Source organism: Amphiprion ocellaris, chromosome 22 (assembly GCF_022539595.1).
Source record: "Amphiprion ocellaris isolate individual 3 ecotype Okinawa chromosome 22, ASM2253959v1, whole genome shotgun sequence".
Lineage (NCBI taxonomy): Eukaryota > Metazoa > Chordata > Actinopteri > Pomacentridae > Amphiprion > Amphiprion ocellaris.
Window position 1 is genome coordinate 5,334,687 of NC_072787.1, and position 26,697 is coordinate 5,361,383.

Genomic DNA, 26,697 nt, shown 5'->3' on the forward strand with positions numbered 1-26,697 from the left:
TGCTTTTGCAAACAAACATCTGACTGATCCCCAAGACTTTTGGGAGAACATTCGATGGACTGACGAGACAAAAGTTGAACTTTTTGGAAGGTGTGTGTCACGTTACATCTGGCGTAAAAGTAACCTAGCATTTCAGAAAAAGAACATCATACCAACAGTTATACATGGTAGTGGTTGTGTGATGGTCTGGGGCTGCTTTGCTGCTTCAGGACCTGGACGACTTGCTGTGATTGATGGAACCATGAATTCTGCTCTCTACCAGAAAATCCTGAAGGAGAATGTTCGGCAATCAGTTCATGACCTCAAGCTGAAACATACTTGGGTTCTGCAGCAGGGCAACAGTACAAAATACACCAGCAAGTCAACTTCTGAATGGCATAAGAAAAAACAAAATGAAGGTTTTGTAGTGGCCTAGTCAAAGTCCGGACATGAATCTGATTGACATGCTGTGGCATGACCTTAAAAAGACCATTTATGCTTGAAAACCCTCCAGTGTTGCTGAATTAAAACAATTCTGCAAAGAAGAGTAGGCTAAAATATCTCTACAGATATGTGAAAGACTCATTGCCAGATCTAGAAAATGCTTGATTTCAGTTGTTGCTGAGGTTGGCCCAACCAGTTATCAGGTTTAGTGGGCAATTGCTTTTTCACACAGGGCTAGGTAGTTTTGAATATTTTTTCCCTTAATAAATAAAATCATCATCTAAAAACTGCATTTTGTGTTTACCTACATTATCTTAGTCTGATATGTACATTTGTCTGAAGATCTTAAACAAAATGGGGAAAAGAGGCAACAAAAAAAAGAATTTGAGAAGGGGACAAATACTTTTTCACGGCACTGTAACTTACTTAACATATATTTGTGATATCTCTTTTGCATTTATGTAGTCATTAAACAGGTTCATTCCTTTATTCATCTGCTTACTACAGCAGGCCATCTTGGTTGATTAGCTCTCTAAATACACTATTCAGTCTAAACCTATATGCATTTGAATAGTTGCACATTTTATTTACCTGGTCTCATTCCTGACCTAGCCTTAGAGACAACTTGGGGCATTGCACTAGTAATTTTCAAAACGTTGAGGTATTAAACCCCTTTTAATCTGTTTGAGGTTTTGCATTCCTCAGCAAAAGCTGCTTTTCCTAAGTTTTCATTCATAAAGAAAACAGTTTGAAGTAGAACATGACCAGTAAATCCCTCTCACCAATATAGAGACCAATATTGGCTCATTGCTGATATAATGGTCTAGGTGTGGCTTATGTACAACAGAGACTGAAGCACAGAAATGCCAAAGGTATGTCTTGAAAAAATTCTGACCATCCTGTAATTTTAGTTGTTTTGTTTTACCAAAAAAAGTGCATTGCTTATTTGCAATGGGTGAAATGAGAGGAACCTTCAAAATGTTGTCATACTTTGCATAACGAGAAATTAATAACAGCCAATATCATGTTTTTCCAAATATCTCAATCATCATCATTGCCCAATATCTGCCTGGGCACAGTGGTGCTGTAGTTAGCACTTTGTGGATTCGGCCTTACTGATTGTTTAGGGCCTTTCTATGTGGAGTTTGCATGCTCTCTTCAGATGGATTTTTTGCAGGTGCTCTGGCTTTTTCTCACAGTCCAAAGACATGCATGATAATGGAATTGATGACTGGAAATTGGCCACAATTGTTAATGTGAGCATGAATGGTTGTTTGTGTTAGGTCTCTGATGGACTGGCAGCCTGTCCAGCATGTACTCTGCCTCTTGTCCAATGTTAGCTAAGATAGGCTTCAGCCCCCATGACCTCGAGAGCATATAAAGGGAATAGTTAAAGGATGGATGGAATGAATCTGCCGCCAAAGTCCTGTATTGGGTGGGCTATAGTTTTAAGGCAATTATTTTTTGTCAGTTGATTGTTGTAATAAAGACCTTCAAGGCCAACATTTTCACTTGTCACATCAGGGAAAGCATTGGTGTACAAACAAGGACTGCCTTCTGATTCACTATCATGGCTTGCTTGGGACACTTCATGGAACTTAGCAATCATTAATTCCATCTATGCTTTCCCTACTGTCAAAATGTCTGTCTTGAAAGAGGTCTTCGCTGGAAGAACCCCAACAAAAGCAACAGTCAACCATTTGCATATACACACAACACAAACATGGAGTAACATGATGGTTAACATCATGACTTAGAAACTTTAAATTTTTGCCTTCTGATGCCGCCTAAAAGTGTGACAGGAAGGAATAACACCCCAGCTCCTAAGATATTGTAGCAGCATAATACCAAAACTCTGGTGTAGTTTAAGTCTTCATGAGCCTCAACTTATGTCTTACATAGAGATTAAACAAGACCCATCATTTTTGCAAGTTACTGACAGAACTGCTTATCATAACTACTACAGTAGTAAATGAGTAGAGCATTGTGCCAGAGCGACTATTTATCACTTCTCTGGCATGAGTTAGTTGGCTTTAGTTTGACTCACCAGCTGTAGGGTGCAGGTATAAGCCTGCCTGCCACTGGCCGCACATTTCATTCACCTTTCTCCTACCCTTCTATTATCTATATTGTGCCAACTTACAAGTTTAGTCCGTAAACAGCAACAATATCTGGACGAGCACTAAAAATTTCAAGTTTTGCAGAGGATTTGGATGGTGTAAGTCAGTTTTGCTAATTTTTTCAGTGAATTAGCCCTTTTAATGACAGTGCTCGCATGTTCCACCAAAAAAAAACCTTCGTTCATCACTATTTTGCAGGAACACTCATTGTATCCTTCACCATCCAATACAACTGTGATTGATATAAAGAACTACAAACAAGACAGAGTTTTTTCCTCTCTTTAACAGAATGATAATACGGTGCATGCTATGTGAGACTAGCTGCCTCAGTTATTTGTTGATTTGAAGGCCATCTCATTAGTGGAGACAGTGACAAGTTTGAACAAAGGCTGGTTGTCATTATAATTACTGTTGATTACAATTACATACCCATGCTGGCAGAAAACACGGGAGAATACTTCACAGAGACTATAGAAATTGTATATTTCTTTATAAATGTTAGTTCAGAAACTATTAAAACCTAACTTAAAATTAGAAGAATGTAGTTTAATGAGTATCAACTCTGCAGTACACTACAGTGACACTGTGAACTTTACAACAATGTTTTACCATCAGGACTGGTTCCATCTACCTTTTCATGGAGGATATTAATATTCTTTAGAAGTATTTTATCCTTATATAGTTGCCTTTTGCTTGATATTACTGAGGAAGACACTGTAGTTACACCTACAAATACCACAGCTACAACTGCTGCTAAAACTACAACTAAAGGTACCGCAGTCGAGTTGGTATGCCATATATTTACCCCAACAGATTACATACCCAAAAGCTTCCAAACACTGTAGTTGTTTTTATTTATCTACTATTCTAGATAGTACTATTATAGATTATACAAACTGCACCTCTGACAGAGGAACTGTGGTTTATTTGGTTGTGAGACTTATGGCAGTATTTCGTGAATGAAGGGAGATTGTGCTTTGCTCATCGTCCAGTTTTTCCTCATCCAACAGGAAATCAAACTAGCAAACCTCCAACTGTATGCACGCCTCGCTGTCCCCGGGGCTACCATCTGCTGCTGTCACTGGAGCATCTCTCAGTTGCATCACTCAAGACCGAGTGACTCGCCATAACTAATATCTCCTTTGAAGTTCACTCCTGTCCATCTAAAGCAAAGTCTGGGAATCATTTTATGAATCAGTGCATAATCAGTATGAGAACACCCCCCCTAGAAACCAGAAAAGTCAAACAAATGCCAAGCACCTCTTAATTATTTAAGTGGAATAATTTCCTGTGAACTGAAACATAAAAAGAGCATTTACAAATTTTACTTGGACCGACACAAGAACCCTTGGAAGCCACTTGAGCCAGCTTTTAGAATGACTGCCCTTGCTTTATGAACCATGCTAGGGCAAGATGTAGCATGAAACCTTCTCTGCCCAGACATCAGTTCTTCTCAGGGAAATAGCTCCGCTTTTTGCCAATGGGCATCGAGGAGCATCTGATACTGTTTGGCTGGAAACAGGCTGAGTCTGGCTGGCTGGGAAGGATCCGACCCCTGCTTCTAAAAGGCCATTTGACGAAGATCCTTCATCTCCTTGCCGTTACTCTTTAGGGTGGTCCAAAAGTATGTGACTTCGTGATATTGTTTCTTCATGCAGTATATTCACGCTGTCACCGGGAACAACTTGAGTTATCTGATGAGATCAGATGATTCCATTTGTTAGTGCAGGTAACTGTTAAAGGCAGTATCACTGATAAGATATATAATATACAGCTGTTATTGGCATTTAATCCAGAAATTAACTTACAACTTGCTCTATGTCAAAAAGGGAATAAGATTCAGTAATACATTTAAATATCTCTGCAATTATTATATTGTTTGACTACATACAGGAATATATTTAGACATTTAGGAGGGTACATAGGGGTATATTTTAGGTGGATGCAAGGGAAAGCACATGCATGTGTCCCCCCAATAAAAGCATAAAAGAAGCTATAGGTGTGCACCCTTCAAGGCTACTATTAAATAAGAAAAGCTGATCTACAGGAAAATAAATGTTTGAAAGCAATACCTGATAGTGTTACTGCTTTATATTTCATTATATTCTGAACTGTCACTTGATGCCTAAATTTTGTGGTTACTTTTACATAAATAAAGACATTTTCACCATAACTTGATGCAGGAAATGCACAAATCAATGCTTAAAATTTCACCAGAATGCAGGAAATTATACATTTGATGTGCAAAATTGCCTACAGAGGGACCCTCAGATGTTCTGCTTCATATGTCTCCCACAGTGTTCAACTAAAACATATCCCCAAGGAAGACCTTATTATTACAGGGCAGAATCAAAATTTACATGTTATGTGATACATAACTTTAAGGAATGTATATAATCTAAAATCAGCTTGGTGAGATCTGGTTAAAGAGATGACCGTGACTTACATGATGTATAAAACTCCTTAAGTCATTGTTTCTTCAAGAGCTTGCATCTGCTTTCAGTGTTTTTCTCCATTGATTCATTCTTTTCACACATGAGGCTGTTCTGCCATGTTTGTGTCTCACTAATAGTGCCACATTTATATAATTCTTAGTAATCTGCAATCATCTGAAAAGTCAGGCTTTTCCACTGTTTGGATCACCACTGAACAGCCATTTCAAATTCATTAAGCTCAACATTATGTTTTTCATTTTCTATGATCGTTGTGTATTTCTGTCGTTATGTTTATGTGTGATTACATGGTGGAATAATTACTCAATTATGCTTTACATGGTTAGAGTGTTTTATGAACTGATTAAAGTGTAGCCCTTTTCTGTTGTTAAACAGATGAAACTGATAAAACAGTCCATAAAAGTGATTTTGGTCTGTATATGGATGGTTGTTAGAGGAACACCATTCTGAGACTTCATCATTCCCAGGTCGTTATCAGCTTTGTCGGAGTTTTACTTTTCCCTCTTCTTTCCTCAGACGCACTCTGCAGAGACTTAGGGGCGCACTGCAAAGTTAATGGGTGGACCCGAAGGAGAATTTCCAGCCCCGTGATTTGCTAATCGGGGGCTGGTTCCCTTGTCATTTCCCTGTAATCGTGGCTCCGGTTTGTGGAGCTTGCCCAGCCCTCCTGTCCGTGGACGCACCAAGTGTACCGACTGCACTGTGTGCGCTTTGGTTAAAGCCCGACTACCTTCACTGTGAAGGCTGGGCGCTGGGAAGGAGGACCGGGGCCTCGTTGTGGCAGAGAGAAGAGGCTTTAACTCCTCACATATGGCTTTTTTGTAGGACAGTTTCCATCATCATTTGGGATTGTGGAAGGGACGTCAGTAAAACTCACCTGAAGTCGCCCAGAAGTTTTGTTCACTTGTGGGCGCCCGACCATGGAGATGCAAAGGTGGTCCACAAGGTGGAAAACGAAAAGGTGGCTTATGGATTCCACTGTAACCGCATTCATCACTTTAACCCTGGTTCTACAGGCTGCTAATGTCAGAGCAGGTAAGATTAATAGGGACCAAACGTCTCTCATGAACTTTGTGTGGTCGAATAGGGACGGAGCGCCGAGTGGATGGGAAAACTCGGTAACAGATGATGGAGATTGGGCGAGTTACAGACTTACCTGGACACAGCGGCGTAATGTGCAGCCAAAGTAGATACATTAAAGCGAGATTACAGCATATAACTGTACAAGTGAGCTGATTACTCGTGGAAGCCACCAAACCAAAAGTTTAGGTGTAGCGCAAACTGTGTGCTGCTCACCACTATAGTTAAGTGGACGGTTAACCACTCTCCGAAAGCACAACTTAGACAGCGCACCGCTTGTAATGCATGTATTTTGTTGACCAGAACACAAGGTTATATTCAGGGAAACACCGCGGGCAAGTTTTACGCATGAATGGAAAGCTTCTGCCCCGAAGATGAAACACCTCGCCTAATTAAATTCATCCTAAGCCGCTGGTATGTGCTTATAAAGATCAGGAAACTGAGCAGCGTTCCCTGCTTTTTAAGATTCACTTGGGCTGAAAGAAACCCCTTTGTTTGAACTGTGGTCCGCTAGGTGGATGTGAACACGGTTAGCAGGGTGGATTTCCTCAGCCAGATGACACTGGACGCTTGTCGGACCCTGGACTGCTGACATGCTACTTAGAGCTTTACGATTGCAGTGAAACCAATCAATGTCACTTATATTAACATATGATCTTATATTTTCTGTCAGACTGAAGGAATATTGAGTTGTGAAATGGTTTTGTGTTGACTGATTGTCAGCCTACAGCAGCCACCTCTCAATACCAGAATACAGTGGATGTAATCCTACAGGTGGATGAAGAGAGGCTAACCAGGACAGGTGATTAATTAAAGGTTATGAGACACCCAGTAATTTGTGAAGACGTTATATTTTAGTCTTTGGTGCACAGTATTAGTGCATGACAATAAGTAAGCACCAGTGGAGTACACTTTTATAAAAGTCTGAATAAATCTCAGACCTGTCAGTGCAGAGTGGACAGCCCCCTGTGTGTTTGGGGGCTAGAAGTGGTCAGGCAGGTTCACCCTATCTCCACACTGCCCTGGTCCACACCAAAGCCCAAGATCTGTCTTGTGCAACCACCTCCCCCTTCCTTACCACCACCCCCCAAACGTTGCACTTCCAACTTTGCACTTAGATGTTTGGTGGGCTGCTGGACAAGGCTGTGTTGTGTGAGTGGTGGGAATGCTTCTCCTCTAAGTACTGAGCAGTTATTTGATGATGGTCCTTGTTGCACTTCCCTATGATTTCAAAGCCTTCAAAGAGCAGGCCTGCGTATGGGCCTAGCCTGCAGCCGTGATGGCCACAAGTCGCAGGGCTCAGGATTACTTAGGCCTCACACCTTGGCCTGTAGACAGCTCTGTGAGGGTTTATTCTTGTGTGCAGATGCAGGTAGTGATTTCGGATGTACATGATCTCCATAATCACATTTTTTTTCCAGCAACCTTGTTTTTAAATATAATGCCATAATTGTAGCTTATGCACTGACTTTTGAAGAGGATTTATACGGGCAAAGGTACTGATCATTACTCAAGTAATCAGTGAAGGCAAAGCAAGAAATTACAACAAGTTAGAGTTTATGTGGTTTGCATTACACCAGTCTATTTATTTTTTAATCACTATCTGTTGATTTATCTTCCTCATATTGCGCCTTTTGCTGTCTTGTTGTCTGTAAGTATAACAACCTGCCTGTTTTGGAGATAATGAATTGGAATTGTACTTCAGATTGAAAATTTCTCCTCTCCCAACTCACCAACTCCATCCTCTTAATGTAAATTTGAAGTATTCTGCTCCAGGCTGTATTTTTTTCAGGGTCTCAGTCAGTTTCTTCTGAGCCTTTTATGGCAGTCGGAGCTGTTTCTGCAGGGTGTCCTCTCCATCTAGCACTGTACAGACACGTTTTCTCAGCCCCCAGGGTGCAGGCTCAGATGTGCATTCCAGCAGACAAAGCTAGCATTTTCAGAGTCCTCTCCCTAATACGCTCAACCGGGAACTTCAGCTAATCAGCTCCTTGCAATACCTTTGTTTGCTGAAGCTATCACACACATATATAGTCATTAGCAGATCTTTTGGAGACGTTTTCCTCACCTGCCCAAAGTTAGACCTTGGTTATTAGTTTTAACTGCAAATTAAAACTTTAAAAATGCTTTAACAATTTAGAAAGGAGGATGATCAGAGTGGCTTGTTGACATGACCTGTTTGGAATTAGAAAAAGGTGTGAAAGCATGTTCCTATTCTCATATAGAAGTCTACATTAAAACGAGTAAATGAGAAGAAAAGCAAGGTGGGAGAGAGTAGTGGGAAAAATGCTTTGAAAAAGTGGGTAGGTCTCAGTGAAGTTTCCTTGGTATGACACCAGCATAAAGCCGTCTTGTTTTAGCCGGCAGCGTGGTGGAAGTTAAAGGAAGGAGAGAGGGAGAGTGGGGGGATATATAGAGAGAGACACTCTGAGTGAAGATGTTATTAGAGTCTCAGGGAGCTGCAGGTGAAAAGGTCCCCCTCCGTTTACCAGCCAGTTTTACATTTCTGTAAAGATGTAAGGATTCAAAATGACAAAAGAGGAGTGAGATTTATGATATCAACATGCTTAAGTCTTGTGTACTCTGTGATAAAGAATGAGTTGAGACAGAGTTTTTGGCCTCAGTCGTGAGCATGGTGTTATGTTATCTCTTGGAACATATGGTTTACAGTGATATACACCTGTGAACACGATGGAGATTATATCAAATCAGTCCATCCGTGTCTTATGGTAATGTGCCATATTGCTCCTCCCATCCTTGCGCGCCTCTGTAGTTTGCATAATGATGTAGAAAACGATCCAAAAACCAAGCAATGGAGGTTCCAATAATGGATCACTTCTCCAAACTGAGAACAGTCCATCCTCCTGTGCCACCTAAGTTCTGCTGGTAGCTGTGTGGTCTGTTTGTTCAGCCCTGAGGGCAAACACATCAGCTCATCAGATGCACTCTTTAAAAACCCGCGCACACTCATCTGGCATCCTCAATGGATTGGCCAGTATTGACGTTTTCTCAGCACCTCTGCGTGAGGGTCGTAGCTTGGCCAGATTGCCACATCTGGAACATATGAGTCCCGAAGTTTGGACTGAAAGCAATGCTGCAGGAACTCACAATGAGGTCCTCAGTTCACTCTCCAAAATAAGTAGCCGGTTCATCCTCGCAAGCTACAAAAATGGCTGTGATGTCCTCACTGATGGCATTTCTGTGGAATAACAGCTCTCAGCTTTATGTTATTTGATGTTTTTTTAATTAATTTTGCATATGTGTGTCTTTGGGTGTTTTGAAAAGCGCTATACAAATAAAATGTATTATTATTATTATTATTATTATTATTATTATTATTATTATTATTATTATTATTATTATTATTATTATTATTATATCTTCTTCCGTGTCCCCTATTGACATGGGTGTGAGTTGTATTGTAGAGGTTTGACCCTGAAGATTCTCCTTTTGTCTTTCTGAGTTTGACCACCTGATACCGATTTTTCCTAGAGAGACATGGTTGCTGTTAAGAGAAAGGAAGTGAGTGATGACTGTGAAATGGCTTGCTGAGTTCTGCAGATTTCTTCTTTTATTTGGAGTGTATGTTTTTTTGGACGACAAAAAAGTTGGACTATTGACTAAAGTTTGAACTACGGATTGAGGCAGACCTGCTACTTCTTTGCCTGCACTCTGACGGGTGTTTGGCCCACCACTGGTGCTGTAAAAGATGAATGTACAAATAAAGTTGCACTGAAAACTTAAAATATTCATTCAGTGTGTTTGTGGTCGTCTTCCATAAAGATGAAATCCATGAGTACCACAAACTCACTGCAATGGAAGTGTTTTTGCCTGAATAATGTCCTCAAATAGCAGTGTAATCTGCACTGACTATCTGGTGACCCTGTACAAACCCTCTGTATGAACGATGCTTGCGGCAGCTCTAGCGTCAATAGGAATACATTCATGTTTAAACAGGAACTTTTCCTCAAACCACATGCTATGCCAAATAGGATGAAACAGGCTCCTAATTGTCTTTTATGTTCCATAGCTGGAATGTAACCAGAAAATGTCAGACATTTTTAAGATCCTTTGTAGAAAGTATTCAGAGGAATACTTTTTTGACCTCTACATCCTAACCAAAACAGAGGCCTTAGAGTCATCAGAAAAGGCTTGTTGATGCTTTCAGATCCCTTGGCATGCCTTTTTGCCCCACAAAACCAGGTTAGTGTTCGACTAACCTACACTTCAAACAGTCTGCCATTGTATTGCCTTTTAGCCACATATAGCTGTATTCTGTGGAGTGAAGTGAGGTTCTGTTTATATTTTAATAAATAAATGTACTCATAGTGCCTGCTTACTACTTGCCTACCCATGCTGCAGTGTCAAAATATGACCTATAAACAATAGAATAGCACTGGCATTGTCAAATTTGGATGAAACTGTAGACAGTGAGACATGCAGGAATTGAATTTTCTTTTTAATGGATCTGGCAGTAAAAATCTCCCATTTACTAATGGCCCACCTAACAGAGGGTCTGTATATTGCTACACTTTGCTCTCTCCCAAGGCTAATGTTTTATGCTGATAGGGTGTTCTGATTAGGAGGCATAACTATGCTTTCCCATGGGCCTCCATGGACACCCACACAGGCTCCTTTATGTAAGGTGCATCAGATTGAAGAGCCTTATCAAGGTAAACCTATCCAAGTGTTATAGAACTAGAACTCTGTTGGCACATTGTTCATTATGGTCTTTGGTATGCCTTGACATAGACATTTCCTGTCAGATGAGCCTGTAGATGCAATGCAAGGGTGCATTTCCTAACTTAACTGTTTAGATGTTTGTTGTGGGAAATTTGTCTCTACATTTGGTCAGCATAACATACAAGGTTTTGCCTGTTGATTTGCTTTTATTTGAATGTACTAGGAATCATGCCCAGGCTCTAGTACTGCTGTGCTTGTATTTACCAGAGCAGGACCAGGACACATACATGTACTGTATATCCCACTGAAAATTAAACGTAAACACCCATTATTGTTGTTTTTTTATTGGTTTTGAAATATATGTTTTCACTTGAAATGCTGTCTCTGTGTTTTGTTTTACGTCTGTAATGTAGACAAGCAATCAATGCCTCATCCACGTGGTGTTCATGGTGACAAACCAGCACACCTTAAACTAAATGCTTCCTATGGAAAACTATACAATGATCTAACTAATATTTTATTTGCTTCTTGAACAGAAGAGCCAGTGGATGTCCTAAAAGTATTAGCATTTCAAAATTACCCCGAAGGAGTGACGAAAACAACAGGATTTTGTGCAAACCGAAGAGCATCAAAGCCAGACTCAGCTTACAGAGTTGCCAAGCAGGTCCAGATCAGTGCCCCCACCACACAGCTATTCCCTGGTAAGATGAACTTCTCAGACTTTATTTATCTAGGTGCAAACTCTTGTTTTTGTTTTTCAAAAGTGTTTTTTGATAGTGGATTCTCCTCTTGCTTTTGTTGTTGTTAAAGAGGCAAAAATCTTGGCTATACGTGCAAAGAACATTTGCAGCCTTTCTGTACCGGTAATTGATTTCTGTAGAGTTGTGTACATCTTGAAACTTTAAACATTACACCTACCACGGTTAAATCAAGACATGTAAAAGCTTTTAAGTGACTGAGGTTGCATCATTATAGTGTTATTTACTGTAAATCATTGACAAATTGTGAGAAAATGCTTTAAAAAATAACAGGTTATTGCTTTAGAACAGAAAACTCATGAGGAGACTTTGAAATGAAGGGGTAATAAACCTTAATGTTGTGTGCTTGGTAGTACAATCTTTATGTCCTCAGTTACATGAACTCTGACTCATTCAACTGTAATTAATGACCTCCATCCTCTTTTGGCCATGCAGGTGGTGTTTTTCCTGAGGACTTCTCCATCCTGACCACAGTGCGCCCCAAATCTGGCCTCCAGTCCTTCTTGCTGTCCATTTACAACGAGCAGGGAGTCCAGCAGCTGGGCGTGGAAGTGGGACGCTCACCTGTCTTCCTGTATGAGGATCAGACTGGCAAGCCAGCCCCAGAGGACTACCCCCTGTACCGTACTCTCAACCTTGCTGATGGAAAGTATGTCGAATCTCAAACATGCGCTCACGTAATCACACCATCAGATACACTCATGCACCCTCAGACTCACATTTGAAGTTGTTTCAGGAGGAATGGGCGAAACGTGCAGGGAGGGAAGTAAATGTCTGGGATTAAAATGCAGAATGGTGAAAAGAAACGTACCAAAGCTGTGGTAATTTGTAGCACTGAATGATTTAGTAGTCGTTCAGCATTTACATTGTACTGCCATTTTTTTTTGCAGCTGATGAAGTTTGGTTATAATTATAACTGCAGACAATCTGAAAGCTGGCTCATCAGTGGTCCTCTTATTTATTTCATATATTTTGTCCCGTGATTGATCAGTACATTAGTTGTCAGTGGACTGTTGTTTATTTTAGTTAAAATTTCCTATGAGTCTACGTGAATATGCATTTCTATAAGAGCTGGAGTGATTTCAGTGGCATTTTGGTCGTCTTCAGACTAGTTAAATTACCAAATAAACTAAAACATTGTCTGATTTGCAGTGGTTTGTTCTTCTTGATAAAAGCCGCAAAACAACCCAGATCTTCCCTTTGTTGCACCACAGGTGCTCATCACCGGATTATCCATCTCATCAGGGGTCCGTGGGCACAGAGACAGGTCAGAGACAGGGAGACACTGGATTATTGGGGCACAGCAGGGCTGCTATGGGCAACCTGACCTCATCCATGAACTCACTGCCTCTGTTATTTTAGAGGGGGGGGGAGGAAGGAGGGGATAGAGGCAGTCCTAATCTTACTTTTACCTCCTTGGATTACCTCACCAGAAACAGTGCTGCTAGCCTTTTAGCATAAACCTGATTATCTGCTCCCGGGTTCAGAAATCCCCAAATTCTCACTCAGAGCTTTGATGTAGCTGACATGATCCCATGTGCAGGGGCAAGAGGGGAATAAATAAACAGATCGGCTGCTGGGAAAATGCGTAATTTGAAATAGTATTTTGCAATTTCTTCATGTTATTGAAGGTTTTTCCACTTGCCGAACGTGCGATGTTTGTTTTTTTGAACTTTTAAAGGAAGTCAGATCCTGGTCAGAATATTTTGTGACCCAAATGAGCTTAAGATTAGATCTAGTGTGTACACTGTGATCATGATAGAAGCAAGGAAAATCCTTCAAAAATCTCATGTCAGCAGTAACTCTGCTTTATAAGCATTTTTCAGGAAGGAGTAAGTCTCTTGAGCTAGCTTTGTGTTGGTGTTGTTGGCCGTTCTGTCCAGTGTGTGAACTGCTATCTAACGAACAATGTTCTCTGTGGAGGATTTTTAACACTTCTTGGTTTGGATACATTCCATCTCCAAGCTTTGTCTAAATCTTCGGCAACTATAGCTCAGGCTGCGTGCAATCTGCAATCCCCTTGGATGTATTCATTGTTACTAAGAAGCATATGCTCAGCTTGAAAAGAGAAGCACAATGATGATATTGATGAGGCGAAAAAGAGCCTTATCCTTATTTAAAAGAAGAAACACGTGATGAATTTGGAGATTACTTGTGAGCTGTTACACTGTATAGCATCAGTTTTATGTGATTTATTTATTCTCTTTAAACATGCTTCTCAGAGGACTGCTTTCATTTGTAATTTCAGATACAGTGTTACTCTCCTGATCATTATGCACTTCAGACATTTGAGAAATTGTTTAAACCCACTGAAGTCAACTTTGCTTGTCTGCCATATAAGGTAACAAGTAATCCTTTGTGCTGTTGTGCTAAGCTCACTGAGTGTTGCACGTTTATTTTTCTCTAAGCTCCATTGCCTGCCCTGGAATGTGTCCGTATGATCTCACTGTGTTCAAAGACATTTGATCACATTTTGCTCCTCTGATAACACAATTTGCCATCCAGATTAATTAATATAATATTAGAAATATTATTTCTGCGATGATAGTTCTGATATTGCCATCTTGAGCTACAGTGTTGCCAGGTCTCATCTTCCACCTCAGAACAATGTTTTGACTGTGTGCCTCCTGCTCTGGCAAGGCAGGCCTTCCTGGATCTTGACACACACTTTCCACAATGTTCACCATGTCTGTCATGCCGAGTAACCCAGAAGGAGGATTAAGTTTGGAGTTTAATGAGTGTAATCCTGTGTTAAACAGGGCCAAAGTGTGGGGGCAAGAATGTGGTCCACTGCTGCCTGGTATGCAATAGCCCTTAAGTGCAGTGGCAAATGGTCCGGTGGCAAGGAAGGTGTCAGACTCACGTGTGACCCCGGTTAACCCTTTACATCTATGACAGTGGTCAATCAAAATATATCATACATAACTCTGTCGTTTATGTTTCTTGGACCATTTGCTTTTGTAATGAATTGCATCATAACTAAGAGCATTGGGAATTTCTTTCTCCCTCGAGGCTTCTTGTAAGATATTAAAAGTTGATTGTAATCTGATTAAAGTGTTGATAATTTTCATAGAGTGTAATCAAACAGCACAAAACTGCCTACGGTAAAGTTTCATGTCATTGACTCAACACTTGTCCCACACTATATTCATTGCTGTAATGTTTATGTGTAATTTATATTATGCAATGCAATGATTTCAGTAACAGTCATAGGATGTACATAAAGACAGACAAACCCATAGTTTGTTCGAGCAGCAGTTTTGAAGCTCAGTGTAGCAACTTCATCTGTCGCCATCTTGACAGTACATGATGCCATTCTTGCTCCTGGCTAATCCAAAAATAAGTCTAAAGGTGGAGTGTTAGTGGAGCTAAGGTGGGCCATTTAATGTATTTGGGCCATGAATTGTCCTGTGTCAGCTTCCACTTGTCACTCAAAGTGGTCACCCCCTTAATTATGCATAACTTGAAGCCTTAATAGAATTCAAATGGGTGAATTATATAAAAATGTACCCTCTGTACAGACATCATGAATTGTAACATTAGCCATGGATACCAAAACCGTTATTTGTATCATGTTTATTTCTGCTATAAGGTTGAGCATTTTAGCATGGAATTTTATAGGGATTGACATGTTTTAGCAGTCGGCCTCAAGTGGCGATTTGTAGAACTGCAGTTTTCAGCGTTTCTTGATAAAAATTTGCAGTGCCAATGCTTGAGGTTATTTTATGCACGCCACAGTAACAACAGTGTTTACAAATGACAAACAACAACTCTCACGCTGCTAGACCTTGCTTTCTTCTGTTACTAATCTGTTCTTTTTGTGTTCTTGACCAGGTGGCACCGTGTGGCCATCAGCGTGGAGAAGAAGACCGCCACTATCATTGTAGACTGTAAGAAGAAGATCACCAAGCCTCTCCTTAGGAGTGACCACACCTCCATCAGCACCAATGGCATTACTGTGTTTGGCACCAGGATTCTGGATGAGGAGGTTTTCCAGGTACAGTTTTTAGTGTTGTGAATTCCTCAATCTGCTTGTTGGTGTGTCATTGCTAATCTGTATCTTGGCATTGCTATATATAATAGTTTTCTTCTTGTAATCCTTTGGATTATCTATTTATTATAAAGATAACCCGGTATTATCTATCCTTTTTAAACAGTATTTACTGTACCCTGTCTCTGTCAAAGTGCTTTGCCTCAGGGGGTTTAGTTTAATTCCATTGACACAGCCCTGGACCCCTTTGATTCTGCCAAAAAGGAATGTGGAGTTGATAGAAACCAGATCAGATGTATACGTCTACAATTCTTTATCTTTTATGAGGGACTTTTTATGAGGCTGCTCATGCGTCAGTGTATTTTGATGATGAGAGTGCACCAAAGAAGAGACCAAGCAGAAGTTTTCAGCTATTCTTGTTTTGACCTGCTGCTTGACCACATAAGTAGCCTTGTTAGTGTGTTGTAGCTATTTTGGAGTGTGAGAAGCTCAGATTATGGGTAGAGGTGGTCAGCCTTTTAAACATAGAAAGCATACTTTAATGCAGCTAGAAATGAATGTGCAACCATTCTACAGCTGTGGTTTGAGTCGTACAGGTAATTGTGGAATGGGAAACTTACTTGGCTTGGCTGTGTTTTTCTATCACTTCACCTTAGTGTGTTGACTAACTGTGAAAAGCCCATTTAAGTCCCTGAAAGCACTAACTGTAATAACTGTAACATGCAATAGCTCAATTTTCAAGTTTGTTGAAGTGGTCATGATCGTTACTTTGCTCTTGAAAAAAATAGACATTTGTCTTTGTAATGTCTCGTTGAATACAAAAGTCAGATTTCCTGCCGTCTATTTGTATGACTCATAGTATACGCAATGTTATTCGTCAAGGATAAAACCAGAATCAGTACCCATTAACTCTTCCATGGAGTTTGTAATGAACACCGAAGTGAGTCTTCACTCCTTTTAACAAAGCCATTGTTGTTGTGGTGTGACAGTTGTCCGTTATTGAACGCTTTTAAACAATCCTTTTTCAACATTGTTAAACCTACTGTGTATGTAGCTGTTGATCCCTCCCTCTCCAAAAGAAAAAATGTTATGCTTTGTGGGCTTTCTCTTCCTGTTTGTACAGAAAATAATCTAAGAAGTCATAGATTTTATCATTAGACAAATACCACTTGTGTCCATGGGCTGCTGAGGAAGTCCAATGTTTGGAAATTTAAATGTGTGGAGTTTGTGGAGCTTCTTTGAGCTTTGTAGCCTCTCATTTTGCTTTGGCATCTGCAGTTACTGCAATGCAGTATTGATTTCATAGCCAAGTTGTAATGGTTTTTCCATTTGCAACAGATTTTGATATGCGTTTTACCCAATCTGTCACTCAATACCAAATAATTAAGATAATATGAATTTTTAAAAAAATGACACAATTCTGCATCTTTTAGCTTTAAAATGTAAATGTATGAGGGCAAATTTTTCTGGAATTGGGGCAATGTTAGATTTATGACACGGTGGTATGTTTATTCTGCTTTTACACACAGTTCATCCAGAGTTTGATGCTGAGATTTTTGTCAGGCAGATGTAAATAATGACAATGAGTGAATTGTCATGACATTCATGGTCTACTCTGGTAGGAAGTAAAGTTCACTGAAAGGCTGTATGGGAGCTGTGTTTGCTTGTGAGAGAGTGCTGGTTTGTCTAAGTGCTGCTGGAATGACTAGTCATTATTCTGATGTTGTGTTTGAGTGATTGATGCTTCTACTCTTGTCTTGAAGCCATATTTTTTGGCTGCCTTGTCATTGCCACGGGGACACAGGATGCAATGCAGTTTGTGTTTGTGGAGACGGCTTTTCCTTTTCTTTGCCTTGCATCATACCTCCTATCTGACCTTGTGCTACCCTGTGATTATTCAGATTATGACATGTTATGAGAGATACGATGCAGGGTGATGTAAAGAGATGGGGCTCATCATAAGTCAAAATAAAAGACAGATCAATTACAGTTAATTGGAAAGTACTGATATTGCAAGACACACCTCTCTTTTGAAAAGGTGCTGTCACCATACTACATATATCAATAATAACTACATATATTGCTCATGAAGGTGTCAAATTACTCAACAGAGAAGATGTAGGTACAATTTCATTCAAGTGCAAAGTTTTATAAGCAGATTTGCATTCACATCTCTTGTCAGTTTTGATTTTAGATTTATGAGAGGGCACTGAAGCCAGCTTTTGTATCAAACAGTGTGTCTAGTCAGACGCTGGCGAGTGGAAGGGCTGAAAATAGGAGCCATAAGTCAGCTAACAGGGTCTTCTCTGTGTAGTTTTTGGAACAGGTCTCCTGTCTGTTCTCTGTCCCTGCTCCCCTCAGAAATCCACGGGACCCATTGCATGCTGGGATATACAGTACAGAGGAAGGAAATACCTTGACCTTGTGCATTCAAGCCAGTGGTTATAATGAGAGATGATGTCAGACCTCCTCTTGTTTTTTTAATTAATCAAAAAATTTAATGTGATTTGATTTAATTACAATATAATTGTGTGTGAGACAATATTAAATATGTAGAAATGGAGGAAATGTGTGGCCTAAGCTTGTAAAAAGTTGCATTTTTATTTCATTTTTAAACCATAGTTTTAAAACTGTGTTCAATAGTAATCTGACATTACGACCATTTGCCTCTCAATTCAAACTCTGGCATTTGTTTTCACAACCTGACCTGCATTTTTCATAAACGTCTATTCATGCCATACCTGCTCCAGGTTGGAGGCGACCACCGTTGCAAAGGGATCTGGCTCAGATGAATGGGAGTCTTTCATTGCCCCGTCAGGCCTTCCTTATTTCCTCATCTCCTCCCCTCCCTGCATACTCTGCCCTACTCACCACCTACTCCCTCTGCACCCTCCCCACCTTGAGGCCTCCCTACTGTGCTAAAGCCATGAGGCTGTCTATTCATGCCTGGCGGACATTACCTGTCTGAATCGAGCACACATGTATACATACCTGTCCCTATCCAGCGACTTTATACTTTGAAAACACTTGTCAGTGCTGAGGGACTAGAAGTCTACATCATATCCAGCATTGCATCTCATTTTAAAAAGCACATTGTTTTGCAGTGGACATTGTTTATCAAACTAACACACTGTGTATTTTGATTGTTTATCAAGTGCTTATGATTTCTGATATACTTTATAAATGTTTAATAAATTATAATTGCATGCAAATAGTTGATAACAGTCTCTCCTACTTTTTAGTCCCTTTTTACATGCATGTTTAAAGACATACACATGAGACTTATTCTGTAACTGAGTTGACTTTTCGTGAAAAAACTTTGCAGTAAATATTTCACTGTTGCTTAAGAAACTAGTGTTGACCAGTTTTACAAATCACATTTAGTTGGCTTTACAGCTGTGTCCTAATCAAATCATTGCTCTTTTCCAGTCTTTTAATGTCATTTTTTGGAGGCTTAATCCTTCCTTACCTCTGTCGAAACTTTTGATTTTTTGGGTTCTTCATTTTCTTAGAGTGACTTTGGCGGCATAGCCACAATGTTGTTGTAATTATTGTATGGGGTTGTCTAATTACAGTTGGCTGTGGTTAGCCTAAAAGTACGTTGCACTGAGCAAAGGTATGTCGAAGGCCCCACGGTGATCACTACTTGGTTTTGATTTGACCATTGATGCCCTACACATGCCCTGTAATTACAACATGCAAGAGTATTTTAGAAGAGAAAAGACAAAGGAGCTATCTATCACAGCAACACTAAACATTGCTGTCGACTGATGATTCAAAACGTGAGCGTTGTTTCGTGCAGCTACACTGTAGAAATCCAACACTTTTACTATGCACTGCTGTAATCTTTGACCTCTCCCATGTGTATTTATATCCCTTGGTGCCTTGTGGTCAGGATGAGGTCAAGGTAGATTGTGCATTTAGAAAAAAAGATGGTATCATGAGCTCTGCACTGTCAACAAATGCCAGTGTCTCCTTGGTTTTATTTCTCTGTCCCTGTTTTCAATGCACTACAGAGCATTTTGAGGCAAATGTTATCTGATTCCACTAGTCTAAACTGACAGTAACTGCTGAAAAAAAGCCTACTTACAGGTACATTTTACTTGTAAACAACACAACTTGACTAAGCAATTCAGTGTGAATAAAGTGCACAATTAAATACTAAATTTCACTCCTATCACAGTTAGTAGTGATGAGTCAGCACTAATAGTTTTGCTATATATAAAAACTGCATAGTTTAAGAAGCTCTTTGAGTAGCCAGTCAGGTCTTCGCTGAAAAATTAAGAACTTCTCGAATCTCATTGAAAAATAGCATAATTTAACATCAACCCATTACATACACTGTATAGCATCCTCCCTTTCTTTTGTTGTTTAACTTTTTTATTAGCACTGTATATACATCCTCCAATTGCACAATAATAATTGACATCCACTAACCTGTTTTTTTAAATGTTAATGATGCATTCAAAGCTATTTGAGGAGAGCTACACCAACAATGCATAACAAAACAATGAATACAGCAGGTACACAGCAGGAAATTGATTTCTACAAGCATTCACAAGTCTCAGCTGTTGCTCTTGACCCCACTTCTCTCTTTCAGCCTCTCTCTTCTCTCATTGACCTCTGACACTGCAGTTATTAACACACGACCTCATGGGTCTGCTGCTATACTGCACTCTGCTCTGCTGTAGCCAGGAGGGGCATATTTTGGAGCTCTGGCTTTGCTCCAAGTTGCCAGGGGCTTTTTTTTCCCTCAGCAGTTCACAATGGAAGACAGGCCCAGATCCTCAGTGTAACTCTCCCCAGGTGTTTCCCAGCACAAAACATCTTTTACCGTCCCAGCTGCTCTCTCTAAATCCCTGTCTGTCTCTCGATACCTCCTGGTGTTCTCTTCTTGAGTTGACATCAGTTTCTCTGCTGCTTTGGCTTCATGAACTGGCTCTCATTTGTTAGGGGACTCAGCTACAGATTTATTTTGTATTGGAAAAGCAGGTTAATGAAGTGTTAGAGGAGGACACCTGTCTGTAGAAATGCCTTTTACATCAGAAAATATGTAAGTTCCATTAGCAAGTGTGAGGATGATTATCTGATTTGTTTAGGTGTTTAATACTATACCAACCTGTCGACTCTCAAAAATGAGTAGTGTTTATCTTTTATACCTTAGACTGGATTGCTTTAATGCATCATGAACACCTGCTGTATATGATCATTTTGTCTTTTCTTGTTTCTGTTTACAAGTATTATCGAATGTATGTCTCATATTGCTCATGTCCTCCCATGAAACAGAAGTTTCTTAATTGTGCTGATCTGGTTTAGGGGTTGAACACCATGTCTCCACAGCCTATTTGTGTGCAGACGGGTGGCTCTCAGACATGGACTAATTAGAGCTGACTCGAGCCAGGGTTCAAGCATTCACTGTTGGTCTTAGGGTGACACATGAGGTAATACATGTCAACTTGACTCAGGGCAAGGCTTGATCTCTCTTTTTCTGTTGAGCCTCTGCAAACACACACAGACGTAGACACATCTCTTTGCAGACTTAGTTTACAGTTGTCCAATGAACGATTTGCAGGTCAGTTTTGTCTTTTTGTGAAAGCATATGGCAAACATTTCAATCGACAGCACTGACGTTAAGTGGTGTTGTGTGTATATCTTTCAGAAATGATACAGGATTTGACTTGCAACTCTGACACTCAAGTTTTAGAATTGCCTGTCTGTCTTTAATCTCATAGTGAGAAGTGTAATATCAGAATAATTTACTAAAGTGCATAGCAAGTGTGTATTTCAACCGAAAACTTCATTTAGTTTCAATTTTTAAAATGCATTTTGCTCATTATAGTTCAAACATTACCACAGAGTTGTTACTTGATTATCTGTAGCTTACTCGTTTAAAGCGTTTCAGACAGTAGAGGTGAGATGATGTCCTTGTCAGTGTGCTATCCAAGAACATAGCTCCTGACATCATGCAGCATAGTCACTTGGTATGAGCAGAACTGTTGTAACTGGCCCACCAAGCAGAAGGGTTAAATTAGGTGTAACTAATAAGATCAGATGTTTGTCACTCTGAGGAATGGGCCAAATGTAGTGGTTTACAAAGCAAGACAGAGGAGCTGTATAGTGCAGGTGCACTGTACTGACTGACAATATAGACTGTTATTATTAGACCTGCATTCAACAGAAAGGGAAAGCCCTCTTTAAAACACTGTTTCTTCCACCCAGAGACACACAAGGAAGACGCTCTGTACTGTCAAACTGAAGCTGTAAAACAAGATGTTGATGGATGGTTATGTAGAGGATGTCTCAAGGAGCACTGCTTGTTTTCACATGGGACAAGCCTTAGCACATTGATGTTTATACTAAGGTCCATGTTAAGGACCCATAGATCTGTTTTTTACCCACGGAGGATAGACACACGTACTTACATTCTCCTGGCAAGTTGCAGCTTGCTTGATTTCTCTTGTGTTTCACTGCCAATCGTCTATTCTGCTCTTTAATGTATAGCAGCCCTGCTGACACAAGTGCATCACGTTTTCACCTCTGGACTCAAGCATCTCCGTGTGCTCGCCTGCCAGACATCCTAACCAAAGACATGCCCTTCACTCTGCCTCCTTAAAACACTCGTCAGCTGTCTTTGCAATGTGTATAAAAGCTCAAAAACCAGCCTGCAGGAACTGGGTTCAAGCAATTACAGACTCTAAAGAAAAATCCAGATGCTTTCGCCAGTGTGTTTGCTGTCTTGCAGTGAGCTGTGTGCTTTGGCTCTAGGACTGATAACAAAGCAAGACAGTGCTGGAATGGTGTCAAGCATTGTGGTGTCGTGTCCCAACAATAAAGAGAACGTTGCGGTTTAAGTAACTCGCCCAAGCCATGTCTGGGATTTTCAGAGTTTTACTCTTTCCCCTGTGCTATTATAATGGATTTCAGACAAAACCATTGTGTATGAATACGTTTTGCTTAGTATCATGTCTATTTTTATTGGTTACTTCATTTTAACACTGGTAAACAGAGTTGTGGGCTATGTCTTCTAATTAACAGCTGTTGACAATTAATCTTGATTCAGTGCCTGACTGGTTTTGTAACCACTAACAATATTGTTTTTTGTGCATAAAAGAGAAAAAAAGAATATTAGAACAGAGTTATGTCCTGTGAACTATTCTGTCTGCTCAGACACAGTGAACAATTGACTGTCAAACTGAAAATGGGAATCATGATATTAATGGACGGACTAAAACTCAAACATGAAAAAATACTGCAACATATGAAGGCTGAAGAGTAAACCTCATTTCAACTCATATTCTGATTAAATGTCATTTATAAAAGCACAAGTGGCAAAAAATACATAACACTTGAATCAAGAGAACTCATACACATTGCTGGTCTTTTCCCAGATCATTTACATTATGCAATTTTCTTATCATACAACAGCCAAAATCCATACTGAGGTTATATAAATAAAAAGAAATAATAAAATGTGCATGTCAGCATGTTTTACATAATATTCTCATTGATATAAGTATTGCTGGCCTTCTTCATTGTAAGAATGAAGTCTTTTATATACCGTCATACACAAAGCCTTGGCAGGCTTTACTTGTGCCTTGATGGTAAATGTTTATTTGATTTCCTGAGGTAAAACCCAGCACTGATAATAATAATTTTCCCAGCATCTGAACTTAGTTTCCTCCATGCACCATGTGAGTGTGGGCTCTGCGGTGTGTGTTTCAAGCTGTTTAATCATACATGTGGGGCAGAGTCTGCCAGACTCTGTAAGTGTATGGGACCTAGGAGATCACATCTGTAATTTAAGATTTTCATTCATGCCACTTATATACACCCAGTATGCATGAGTGTGTTTGCAAGATGAGACATGACTGTCTTGTCAGTATGTTTGTGTGCAGCCTTGCCTTGTTGGTTGCTTTGGATCTGGTTTTATGAGTCTTTAGTGACTTATGGAGCTATGAGTAATAGTAATATGCATGCAAATAATTAAAATTCAAAATACTGATTCCTGATATTCACTATATATGATAATTTAACCAACGTTGAAGATTATATGCAGGAAAAATCTCCATATGAAGATGACCCTGACATATATTTTCTGTTTTCTACAGGGTGACATCCAGCAGCTTCTGATTGTGGCTGATCCCAAAGCAGCATATGACTACTGTGAACATTACAGCCCAGACTGTCACACTCCCCACAGTGAATCCCTGCAAGCTCAGGAGCCAGAGGAAGAGGTCAGCCAACCAGGGAGGGTGGGGGAGATTCAACAAAGCACCAATCGATGGTCCTGATTAACTTAAATTTTATTCTAGATCAAATTTTAAACGAAGAGGAATGAGAGAGATTCACTTTAACTTGCTCGCAGCCATTTGACAATGAGCCACAGTTGTCATGTTTTATTTACACATAATAAATTGTGTGTCCTCATATTTATCCACCATTGGGAAGCAGATGTTTAGAAACCTTAGTGACCTTACTTATGACTTGGTCAATGTGTTTAGAGATATGAATGTAGGATTCTGATAGGAAGTTTATTAGATATTGGGAAATTCACTTAAGGGGTAATTGAATTAATTTGATACATGCTTTTATAGCTCTTACCACTTACAAGGCTTAGTTTGTTGTCGCCACAGGTTTTACACTTTGGGAGAGGTGTATGATCTTGGTGTACCTGTGCATTTTGTTTTAAAACGAAGAGTACCTCACTGTGTAGACATTAATACATAGTTACTCACAGTTACTATACAGACATGAAAATACACGTGTAAAGTTGTTGACATTTATTCTAAATGTGGACAATTACCATACAATTAATGTCATGTTTTATAATTAGAGATGTTTAAAAGTAAATCTGTACAGTAAACATTATAGTCAGAAAATTTTATTCAACCAACACAACCAAACAGCTAAAATTATTTAAAGCTGCACAATTACCATTATTGCAGTTGTTTTATATACTGAGAAACATGACATGACGTTAATATACAAATATAGATAGAATGTACAAATAAACTCTAAATCAGCTGTTGAAAGGTCAAACCCTGGCAGACATATGTCACACCCCAGTCAGTGATGTCATACGTGTCAGGTATGAAATACCTGCAGTAATGTCCGTGAATGGAGTTTTGCAGAGAGATTTGCATCCCACTTCAAACTCACACCAAATTCAAACTCACCCAGAGATACACAGTATGTCCCTTTGTGAAATGAAATGTGTTTACATCATAAAGTAGCCAGAAGAAAACTATTTGATTTACTAATCCCAGTGTGAATGCAAGGGAGTATTAATCAGCATATATGCTGATTTTGAAGTCATATTAAAAGCGGCTGATAGGGCTACCTTTTCTGTCTTTCTGATCTATTCCTGAATCCCCCACTTGTCTTCTTCAGACATAAGGATGCAATATTAAAGCCTTTAAACACCAAGTGTTTACTCACAATCATTATTCATGTGAGTAAATGCCGTGCAGCAGTAAAGGACAGACTAATGATCAATTTTAACTACTCACATATTTAAACATGCCTGCATCAGAGTTACCTGCTACAAGTTATCTTATTTTGCATTTGTCCACAAGTCATCATGAAGATGATTATGAGGTGAAACAGTCCTGAGATTGTTTCTTTGTAAAAGTGCAGTGCAGTGGGGTGTCTGACCCTAGCTGCTAATTTAACTGCAATCCAACTGTTTGATTAATTTAATAACTGGCAAAACACATTCTTCCTAATATCATAACCAATCATTTTTAATCATTTATGTATGGTAGCATGTTTAGATTTCACTTCCATGTGCAAGTTACAGCATGAAGTGATAAACCTTTATGACAAGAAGTCAGGGTTTTCCCATGCACTTATTGTGAGTATTATTATAGTGTATAATTTTAGTTTTGATGTATTGACAGGGAACAGCTCCAGAGCTACATGACTCAAAGAAGGCCTCTGTATCGCAGCCTGGAGCATGTAATTTACATACTTTCAGTGAGAAAGTTCCATTACGATATCCCTGAAGTGCAGCTGGTAATTTTGTCTTTGAGGTTTCTTTGTTGTTTTCCTTTGTTTTATGAGCTTTTTAAGCATACCATCTGCTTACATGTTGGTGGGTTAAACCACATCGGAAGTTTCAGCTTTTGTTTACCTTAATAGGACCATTATCTAATTTTGCATTCTTTTGCTTATATAAAGATGATGCAGACATTTTTTGTCACCATTATCCATAAACCTGAATTATAAGACATAAATATAGTTCTAGATTATATTTTATAATACATCATAGAAAAAAACTGTGTGTCTTGTAGCATTGTGCTTTGCTCATTAATAATAATGCGTCCGCTATTCTATTTCTAAATGTTTTGCAGTGTGGTTGCACTAAATAATGCGTTCCATCACATGGAAAGCAAATTGAATTTTTTTTAAATTGTGCCATTAACTAAATTCTATTTTCTCATGCTGTTTGCCATAGGTAATAATTTGAATAATTTGTTCTAAACAGTTTGAATGTATAGCATGCTGAAGATGATATGTACTACCTGTGTCATCTTCTTGCTGAAATAGCACTCTGCATCCTTGATGCTACTGCTAACACTGAAACCTCCAACTCTCTGTCTCTCTCTCTCTTTCTCTCCCTCTGTTTCTTTCTCTCTTTTTCTCTTTCTCTCAACCTCTCCAGTACACTACTGATGACTTAGATTACTCTCAGTTCTATGATTACTCTGAGGGAGCAACAGACACCATTCCAACCGATGAGTATTCTGAACCACAGGTAAATGAAAAAAGGAAAAGAAAAGATGTTTTATTTCTGTTCTGTTTTGTCTTTTTGTCAGTCATCCATTTCATCCCTCAGTTCATTTTTTGTGTTATCCCTGTGTCTTTAGTGTTACTGCATGTTTACATGCATACCAATACTCTAGCAACTTGGCCTAATCAGTGTCAACATCATAACATTGTTCAAATAGTTAAATTGTTTCTCCAAAAGTGTCAGTGTCCCAAAAGTTTGTTATAGCCCACTACATTTATAGATTAAGCAGTAACTTTTAGGTCCCATCCTGGTTGCTTATGCCTACCATGATCATCACCTAACAATACAGCAGTGTAGGTGAAAATTTGAGTATGCATGTGAACGTATACAGTGTGTCGATCCTCCTTGTGTCTGTTTTATGAGTCTGTTGCCTTTTCTGGAAATGCTATCTGCTTTA

The 26,697-nt window shown here is 39.4% G+C and overlaps 1 protein-coding gene across 8 annotated transcripts in view; it reads left to right on the forward strand.

Annotated features, from left to right (window-relative positions):
- The first annotated feature begins 5,653 nt into the window (after positions 1–5,653).
- col11a1a (collagen, type XI, alpha 1a) overlaps positions 5,654–26,697 on the forward strand; it is an 83,278-nt gene continuing 62,234 nt past the window's right edge. For 3 of the 8 annotated variants that reach the window (XM_035952354.2, XM_035952355.2, XM_035952356.2), the window contains exons 1-6: positions 5,655–6,031; positions 11,296–11,460; positions 11,953–12,166; positions 15,352–15,514; positions 23,617–23,742; positions 26,172–26,264. In XM_035952354.2, the coding sequence (XP_035808247.1) occupies positions 5,917–6,031; positions 11,296–11,460; positions 11,953–12,166; positions 15,352–15,514; positions 23,617–23,742; positions 26,172–26,264 (876 nt within the window). In that variant the 5' untranslated portion in view covers positions 5,655–5,916. Of the gene's footprint in view, positions 6,032–11,295; positions 11,461–11,952; positions 12,167–15,351; positions 15,515–23,616; positions 23,743–26,171; positions 26,265–26,697 lie in introns of all 8 variants that reach the window. The other 5 variants (XM_035952358.2, XM_023279230.3, XM_055007054.1 and 2 more) reach the window with 3 other exon arrangements.